Source organism: Pinus tabuliformis, chromosome 2_2 (assembly GCF_031772625.1).
Source record: "Pinus tabuliformis cultivar Carrire ecotype Pingquan chromosome 2_2, CPIR1, whole genome shotgun sequence".
NCBI lineage: Eukaryota > Viridiplantae > Streptophyta > Pinopsida > Pinales > Pinaceae > Pinus > Pinus tabuliformis.
Window position 1 is genome coordinate 276,050,000 of NC_142300.1, and position 10,209 is coordinate 276,060,208.

At 41.4% G+C, this 10,209-nt stretch overlaps 1 protein-coding gene across 1 annotated transcript; it reads right to left on the reverse strand.

Annotated features, from left to right (window-relative positions):
• Positions 1-688: 688 nt before the first annotated feature.
• LOC149192371 (uncharacterized) lies at positions 689-1,474 on the reverse strand. Its single transcript, XM_089406915.1, has one exon. It carries the CDS (start codon positions 1,472-1,474, stop codon positions 689-691), a length of 786 nt encoding a protein of 261 aa, XP_089263041.1.
• Positions 1,475-10,209: the final 8,735 nt, after the last annotated feature.

The window sequence follows — 10,209 nt, forward strand, 5'->3', positions numbered from 1 at the left end:
CAAGGCTTCTCCACCTTGGGTATCAAAGCTATGAAAGTAGCATTTATCCCTGGAAACATCCATCGGAGAGAGCGAGACTCTTCCACCACCTGCCATACCTCATTCTTAATTAGGTCCCAGAAGTTATGGAAAAAGTTGGAGGTGAATCCATCCGGTCCTGGGGCTTTGCCGGCTTTTAATTGTCGCACTGCTATTTCCACTTCTTGAAGATCAACAGGCTTGAGGAGCATTTGATTATGCTCTGCTGAAATAAGTTTGGGGATATTGCCTGTTATTTTTTTAATGGCCTGAGATCGGTCTATGTTTGGTTCTTTGTGCATGTGCTTGAAATAATTTAAGAGTTCGGCCTCTATCTCTTCATGCTTTTCCATTCTGATGCCTTGCTCGTTTTGAATATGAGTGATATTGTTGTGCATCCTGCGCTGGATTGTGGTACTATGGAAGAATTTGGTGTTTTTCTCACCATCTTTGAGCCACTTGATTCTTGATTTTTGCCTCCAGAACGTTTCTTCCTGCTTTTCCTTTTCGGCTAGTTGCAGTTCCAGGGTTTTCTCCTGTTCTACCAGGTCCTTTGATCTGCCGAGAGAGATGATCTTCTGCTGTAGCTGCCTCATTTCCAATTCTATATTGGCTTTTCCTTGAAAGATGTTGCCAAATGAGGTATGATTCCAGTGCTTGATCTTACCTTTTAGGTGCTTAAGTTTTTGTTGGAATTGAAACATTTTGGAGCCTGGCGGAGGATGGAAGTTTTTCCATTCTGTTCGTGAAAGCCTGGATGGGTCATCCAGAAGGCTTCAAAGCGGAAAGGCCTGCGAGTGTTGTTTCTGGGTCTAGACCAGTGAAGTGAAATGGGCCAGTGATCAGAACTTGTGAAGGGCAGGATGGATGCCGTAAAATCACCTCCTAGATGAATGGCATTGTCAGAGAGGAGAAACATGTCCAATCGAGAAGCGATTTGTTGGCTCCCAGCTTGTCTGTTGTTCCAGGTGAAAACTCCATTATTAGAAGGGAGGTCAAAAAGCCAGTTGTTCTGGATGAAATCCTTCAACAACGATCCTTCATGAGAACTTCTGCATCTGCCTCCTCTTCTTTCATCCAGTCTTGTGACCATGTTGAAATCACCTCCTGCGATCCATAATGGATGTGGTCTGTTTTGGTTAAGAGCCGAGATGGAGTTTAGGATCTCCTCTTTTCGATGTGTTTCCTGTGGGAAATAAACATTGGTTAAAAGTCCATGTTGGTTTGTACCTATAATATGAAAAGTTGCTTGAAGAAAGTTCCTTTGTGCATGAAAGTTGTTGAGCATCATGGCTCTGGAGTCCCATATAATGGTTATTCCTCCTGAGGCGCCATCTGCATCAACTGCTATATTATGACTTCCAGGCCAGAATTTAGCAGCGAGTCTATCAAGTGCAATGGAATCACACTTTGTCTCTTGCAAGAATAGTACTTGAGGGTTCTCTTGCTTTAACATGTTTTTGAGGATTCGGGTTTTCCTTGGGCCATTAAGCCCTCTTATATTCCAAGAGATTAACTTCATTGAGAAAGAGTGTTTTCAGGACGATAATACTTAGTTAGCTTGGCATACCTGCCCGATTCCACTAAGATTTGCCCAACCTTGATTGTTCTCTGAAGAATGGTTTTCCTTCCTCGCTTTTTGATATCTTTGGCAATAAAACGTCCATCCCAAGGGCCTCCTGTCTGTATACCTAGAGATTTCTGCCTCTGTGCCCGAGATAAGACTTCTTCCAGGTTCTTAAGCTGTCCCGCTGGAATATTGTCGAAGTTATTTGTGGTGCAGGCTTTTTCGAGACCGGGAAGGTCCAGATCCCCAATGTCTATTGTTTCTGTTTCTTCCTCCATAAATTGAGAGTAATCTTGTTCTTCCATTGGTTCCTCTTCTGAGCGAGCATTTGGGTTTGGGTTCTCCAGTTGCATGGCTTGAGTATTCCATAATATTTCTTTCTGTTTGTCTGAGGTCGAAGCCTCCTTACCTTGAGTACCTACTGGTGACATTGTGGATTTTCCTCCTTTTGACTGTTCTTCGTTCATGGGTTCTGGCTCCGGCACATTCGTTTGTATTTCCGACTGGTTAGCAAGGGCCCCAAAACTGTTGCTTGTGGATGGCCCTGGCTGGCTGGTTTGCGCAACCTTTGGTTTTGGTGCATGTTTCTTGTGTGCTCTCCGACGGTTCGAAACCTTGATGAATCCATCTGCTTCAGATGTCTCCTGATCCGATGCCGAGGAGGGTTTCTATGTTAAAGGGCAGTCCATGTATAAATGCCCGAGGGCATGACATCTTCGACATCGAAAGGGAACATGTTCACAGTCAATAGCTTGTAACCATTCAATATCAAAGTGAGCAATGCTTACCGCATCTAGAAGAGCCTGATTGAGATTCATGTAAACGCAGATTCTAGCATAAGAAGTGTATTTGCATGTTTTCGTTTCCTCTGCCATTTTGACAAACTCGCCCAGGGTATTTCTGATCGCCTTCAGGGAATCTTCCTCCCAATATTCCACAGGGAGTGAGTATAGACGTATCCACACCGGTGCACAGCTGAGGTCCACCTTATCTGGGTTGAATCTTTCCACCCATCCTTTGAGAAACAGTCCAGCCGCATTGAAGAAGTAAGGTCCGCCGTCCAAAACCCTATTTCTGTCCTCCAGGCAATTGAAGATAGCTGTAAAAAAACCTTTCGGCCCCAGCTGCAGGGTGATGTGCCCCTTGGGGTGCCATTTCGCGTTTATCCAGCTTCTTAAGGCCCTTTCGGTTGGCCACAGACCAATGAACTTCCCTATTAGAGCGTGATCTTTCATAAACTGGATTCTCGCATCAATTCGATGTCCCGGCAGTTCAACCCTTGGGCGAACCGCTGCTACTGGTTTGCATGTAGCAGAATGAACTTCTGGTGACTTTTCCCCTTGTTTTGCTCGCTGATTTTCTGGAGCATAATTTTCCCCATTCTGATCTATGGCTCCTTTCCCTGTCATATTCTCGAACTTTTCATTGTCGCTTTGTGGGGGAGGTTCATCACCCCCCCCCTGACTGATGCTCCATGAGGGTGTGTACCCTCAGTCCGTGAAGAAGAAGGACCTGAACCCGTCAGTGTTTGCAGAGAGCAGCAGAAGAAATGCAGAGCCTGTCGTCGCTACAGGTGTTCAAACCCCTAAATGTACATATCACAACCATATTTGAATCCTGGACTAGATTGTTATTAATACCATGCAAAAAAACATTATTAACCCTAATATTAGTATTAATAAAAATAAAAATGGCACATGGTATTTACCCATGGTATTCACCAAAATGGCACATGGTATTCACCCATGGTATTCACCCGAAATGTAGCCTATTTAAATGGGGGAATTAAACCAGCATAGATCCATCTTTACTCTGGATATACTAACCCCCGAGAAGTATCAAATATCATGATATGAAAACTAGAATAGAGTGAAAAAATATTTGATCCGATCAAGAGTAAAAATGGATGTTGTAATTTAATGTATGTTAAACATTTTAGCTTGGTTAAAATAAAAAATAAAATAAAAATCAACTATTAATTTTATTAATTTTTGTAAATTACTAATAGTAATTTTTAAGCTCTAGGTTTATGATAACCCATGGTATTGACCCATGGTAATACCATGGTATTCATGTGAGCATAGACTATTTAAAGGGGAAATTCTATCATCTTAGATCCATCTTAATTCTAGGTCTACCAAGTGCTCAAAGGGATAAATAGATTTCATCCCCCTAAGAGTGGTAGATGTGGAGTTAAGATGGATATAGGTTGGTTTTTATGATAATGAAGATATTAAATAGACTTAGGAAATTATATTGTAAAAACATCTTAAGGTGAATGGTTAAAGCATAGACATTGGACAAGTATATTTGTATACTTCTATTTTAAACTGAAACAAATCCAGGGCTAAAAGGAATGGATTGATTGCACTAGTCATCCTTCTATAACTTTCCAACATATGCTGGAGTAAATAGATTGTAATTTGGGTAATTTTTCTAATTGCAAACAGGAACATACTTGTGTATTGGCAGGGTGGTTACGAGGTCCCTAGAAGTGATGAATTTGAACTTTTCTTGGTTTTATACATAGTATTAAGTGATGAATTTGAATTTTTCTTGGTTTTATACATAGTATTAGGTTTTTTCTCATGCTTTCTGTGAATGGCACGGGTGAATTTTATCCTACACCCACTAGGTTATCGATATGTAATTTCAGTAATTTTGATTTCAAAAGATATTGTCATACGGAAAGAGTCGTTAGTGCGGACACAACCGACCTCCCTAGAAGCCTAAGAATTTCTAGTGACAAACAAGACAAATAAGAGCAATCCTTCACTAAATATGCCTTTACAATATGAGAAATCAAGTGTTTAGATCCTACCTGTAACCCAACGCTGTTGTAGTAGTCCAGCTTCGTTGATCCGGATGAGCTCCTCCTTCCCTTCGAAACCTGCATTCACTAACAATCAAACGATTAAATAGCACCTGAATATCACATAAAATAAAACATATTTAACATAGAGACCAAGGAGTATATGAAACAACTCATAAATAACAAATTGTTGAGAAGAATGGACTAATTTGTATTAAAAGGTAACAAAAGGAACCATTACAACCTGAGCCTTGGTGTTGTGCAAGTCCCTCCCAGGGTCCACAAGAGTTCTCCTTTACTCTGATCAGCTCACCCACTTCCAAATGAAACAAGCAAAGATGGTAATCTCTCCTCACAAGCTTCTACAAGGAAGTCCTAATTCCAGCAGCATCTACCCTTAGGAATGTTTAGCTTTCAACCCTCCCTTCCCTTTGGCCCAATGCCTGTATTTATATTGCTCTAGAGGAAGTTATTCAGGTCCACCATCAATGGGATAAGCCCCTCTTTGGATGGGATAACTCCCCTCTTAATGGGATAAGTTCCTCTTTGGTAGGGATACATGAACCATCTGGAGGCGCTTCATACATGTCAAACAAGTTTCTAGAAGACTCTAGAAATGACCACAAGTAACTTTTTTAAGATGAAACTCGCGCCTTTTGACCTTTACAGGGGTACGCACCCACCCCTTTACATACAAAGCGTACAAATACGCAGGTATTGTGAACTTGGGTTGCGTACACGCAGGTAAGGCTAAGAGAAACTGCGTACCAGAGATAATTGACTTTAAATGACTTTTCTCTCTTTCTTGAAGTTTGACATGAAGAGCAGAGGCATGAGACTTGCCAAGGAGGATAGTATGATAGTGGATGGAGCCATACTAACTGCAAATAGTCATGGTGACATTTTTTAGTGTAACAGATTTCCCCCTAAAGTGCGAAGCCTGTAGTAGATTAGGGTTTTATATGATCTAGGAAGGGTGAAGAACTTTATCATTTCAAGGAGTATCTTGCGGAGAGCCCGGTCAGAACCTGCAAATATTCAACACAAAGTACATATATAAGATGATATCATCATTGAGGTAGGCATTCCCATACTCAGATTGAAAACTTTAACTAACAATCTAACTACTGCTCTGATACAAGAATGATTTTGCAGTACATCACAATCATAGACTTTTGTAGACACAGTATGGACGCAGCCATCTGTTTATGATTAGTCCACTATATATAATGAATACAAAACTCCTCGCAGCCTAGATGGTGGAAACTAGATCCAGGGTCTTCATCTCTACTTCCTGAATTGGTACGATTCTGTCCATGCGAATAAATGAGTTGATGTCGAACATGGTAGAAACCACTTGATTACCAGTCGATGATGTAAACTGTTAACAAGTGTGAGAGAGACCACCAGTGATGTCAATGGTTCTCAAAGTACCCAGTACAATCCATGAAATGTGAATGAATGGGTTGATGTCGAACACGTCACGAAATCCTTTGATCGAAAGTCAATGATGTAAATTGTCGTCAAAGGTGAGAAACCTGCCATTGATGCATGAAGACTTCAAGGTACTGACGATTTCTAAGTCATCTTTCTAGGTAATGTGCTGATGTCGATATAAAGCGACCCGTTGCAGGCAAGCCCACAATACGAAATCATTGTTCAAGTTGAAGAAATGTTGTTGTAAGGACTGACTCAGGGATGGTCAAATGGATGACAAGTATTTTGCATATGAATGGTTTATTTGCAGAGACCTCTTGAACACATAACGACACGACAGATGGCTTGGTGACGATTGACCTAAAGTTAATACCCAGAAACGGTTGAAGACTTTCAAAGTGGTTTTATCAGCTTTAAGGCAAAGGATTTCCCAACCCAGGTAAATGAAAGGTTTCATGTTCAAGAGCGGTGATAAGGTTCTTCCGTAACAAAGGATAACAAATAGGTTCATTCTTCTCTCTTTTCCCCCACCATTTCTGGCAAGTACCTCTTTATTTTTTACAAGCTTGAGGAGGATAACATATGCTTGATTATAAGCTCATCCTTCGGATGAGTCCAACTTAGTTTAGATTCGGACCCTAAGAAGGAGTGGTCCGTTCCTGTTTGTAATCGAACAGGTCCTTTACTGTGAAATTTTAACGAGTCCAGTATAGGAGAAACTCGGCATTTTTCAATTTTAGAGAGTCTGAAAAAACTAAAGAAGACTCCAAGGTGAACTTTTTTGTAAATTTGTGTCTCCCAAGCCCGAAAAAGTATAAAATAATACCTGAGAGAACCACTTGATCTTGCGATCAAGGAGTACTTTCATGATTAATGCCTTTGACCTGAAAAGTAAAAAGCGATCAGAGGCATGTCGTTTTATTTCCAGTATCGAATTTGAAACGACAAAAATCCGGCAATCTTTTCTTGTTTTTACAGTCAGAAAAGGGCTATAAGAGGACCGTCTTTTAATTCCATTTTAACGAGTGTAAAAGAAACGCTCGGCAATCTTTTCATGTTTTAGGAGTCAGAAAAGGGCTTAAAAGATGACTCTGATGTCTTGGTTCGTGAAAAATGATGATTTTTCCCTAAAGTCCTTTTGTCCTGCACAAAAACAACACATTACTCATACCTGTTTAAGATGGGCAAAAATACATTGAAAAATATCCTTTCATGGTGAAAAATAAACAAACTTAGCATTCATTTATCCAAAAAACCTATAAAAAGACTTTTTACCATGTCATTTTTACCATTTTACTGTTGAGGGTGAGAAAAGGGCTTTTGGCGAGAAACTTCCCGTGGACTTTGCGGAGAATCCGACCGTCGGAATCGAGCGCCATCTATTTCAGGTATTTCACAACATCCTCCTCTTCAATTTCATCCGTTTAGAATTCCATTTTAAGTTTTAGTTTGATTTTTTGGAGGGTTTGGGGTTTTAGGGTCCGCTTTTCGGGGGACGCAGGTACCCCATGGGCGACCTGCGTACCCCGAAATTTTCGTATATGGGAAAATGGTCGGAGTACGCAGCCCACCTTCAAAATAGCTGCGTACCCATGCTCTGTTTTCTGAACGTGGGGTGCGTACTCCGCGCAAAGCGGATTTTCAAAACCCAAACTCAAAACCTAACCATCAAAATTTGATTTAATGAATTCTAATCAATGTTTTTTGGTGTGTAGATTGTCCACCATGCTAGATTGGCGTGAAAGAGAACACGAAGATGTCGAGTTGGCCGCAATAGGTCATCAACCTTCCATTGATGCTTTAAAGGCATGCGGTCTCTACAAGTACTGGGCCATACCTGGCATGAGGGCCCAGGTGCCATTCTTAGAGTGGCTGGTTGAAAGGTGGAACATTCAGGATCAATGTTTTTACATCGGAGAACACCAGCTCGAGATAGAGCCCTCCGACATATATTTTCTCACTGGCTTGCCTAACAAGGGCGAGCAACTGTCTCTATTCGGGACTAGGCCGGGTGGCCAATCCCTTGCTAGTCTCCCGCTAGAGTGGTTCAACAATCAAAACTAGGAGAAAGGGATAGAAATCAAATTCATATCCCGACCTGAACTTATGGTAATTGCCTTTACAGTTACCATACTTTGCGGTGCTGCCACTTTGCACATAGCCACTGGTTCCCAAATGCGGATGGCTATAGATTGCTTCCGAGGCACCATTTTCAACTGGTGCGATGCTGTGTTGGCCAATATGAAGGGCCAACTGACTAGGGCAAAGAACGGACAATTGAAGACCTTTGGATATGGGCCTTTAGTTGTGAGCTTTGCCCTAGAGAGAGTTCCAATGCTGATCCCCCAGCATCTTACTGTTCCAGTTGGGCCTCCTCGGGAGCCTAAGTTGACGCGGTGGGTTTCAGTAATGGCCCGGCATCCTGATGAGGGAGCGGGAGTTGTCCAATTTCCTACGGGTTACTTTCACTGGTTGGAGGACCAGGTCTTTGTGATTCAGGATTTTCCTTATGCCGGAGTAGATTTTCGCAATGATCCGGACATGGTTCTTCCACAGGGAGAACAATGGGACGACAGAGGTACTTCATTTTTCACAAGTTTTTAAATTATCTATTTTTTTTGTTTTTTATATATCGTCTCAAAACTGACAGTAAAAATTTTCAAAATGCAGATGTAGGCCCACAACGTCCAGCCAATCTCCGGGCTTTTGAGAGAAGAGTACCAGTTGCACCAGCACCAGCCCCACAGGATGCGGCCGCAGAGACTTTAGCCGAGCTGGAACAGGACTTAGAGCGTCTCACGGCGGACATACCAGAGACGACTATAGACGATATTCCTATCCGACTTCAGCGCTATGTGGTTGCAGTCCCAGGACCTTTCAGGAGGTTCCTGTGTAGGGTAGCGCGGGTAGTGGTCTCATATATAGAGCACCACCAGTGATTGGCTAGTCACTTTTTGTAGACACATGTGACATTTTTGGTTTTTTGTACTTATCATTTTGTCGATCATAAGGTGTTTTTCAACCTATGATCGAAGACGATGTATATTTTTGACACACTCCTATCTATATATATCATTATTACCGGCTTATTTTGTTAAACATGTGTGATGAAATGTTTATAAATTTACTTTTATGATTGTTACAAATGTCTATTTAACATTCAAGACGCCATTGCATCTGCTAATGTATTTAAAGACCTTGGAATATGCTGATATTCAATGTAATCAAATTCATGTTCCAAGAGACGCACCCTCAAAAACAATCTTAATAACACTGGATTTCTAATGGCATAGACTCTATTAAGCTGTAGTACAACGAGTTCAGAATCTAACCTCACTATCAAACTCCGAATCCCGAATGAAATAGATTCAGATAATAATTCAATCACTACACTATATTCTGCAATGTTGTTTATTGTTTGACCGAGGCTCACCCCATGCATAGAAACTAACTCGTCAGAGGGCGAATAGATAACCCAAGATGCGGAAGAGATATTCCGTGTACTACGACAAGCACCATCAGCAAATCCAATGTACGTTTGGAGAGGCGTCGACATCTGCAATATCAAGAGTAAAACCAAGATAAGCCAGAATAATGACGAAAAACACACTCTCTAAGCTAAGCACACTGTCTAAACTAACAAAACACACCAGCTAGAAAGAAAAAAATTAACCTAACTAACCTAACTGAATCTCCATACCCACCATTTAAGCATAATACCTTTTTAGGTAAAGTCCATTTCTGGGCTTACCCAAAGAGTCCCCATCAAAATCTACAAGCTCATAGGCCCCTTTTGCTAGCTTTCGCTTGACAATGTAGGGCCCATGCCACATGGGAACGAATTTTCCAGCACCTAATTTATCGTTAGCTTGATCATATAATAGCACTAGGTCTCCTTCCGAAAAATTACGAGGGGTCACGTTACGATCATACTGAGCTTTCATCCTTTTTGCGTGAGTCTCGATTGCCAAAGCAGCATCACATCGAGTCTCATCTAATTTAGCTAAGTATAACAGACGCTTCTCCTCTTCGGAAGTAGCTGGGAGTAATTCGATAGCCATTTGAAGTGATGGGATTTCGCATTCAATGGGCAACACTGCTTCCAAACCATAAACTAGTTGGAAAGGAGTGAACCCTGTTGATGTTTTCACTGAGGTTCGGTATGCCCAAGGCGCTGAAAATAACATGTTATGCCAATTTGACCGATGAATGCCAATGATTCGTCGGATCATGATAACTAGAACTTTGTTGATGGACTCAGCCAAACCGTTTGCTTGGGGATAATAAGGAGTAGAACTATCATGACGCAAACCAAGCTGGCTTGTAAGTTCTGTCATCATAATGTTTCGAAAATGGCGCCCATGGTCAGTGATTA

Excerpts from the sequence above, each read along its gene's own strand:
- LOC149192371 (XM_089406915.1), bottom strand. The coding sequence starts at position 1,474 with ATGTTAAAGCAAGAGAACCCTCAAGTACTATTCTTGCAAGAGACAAAG.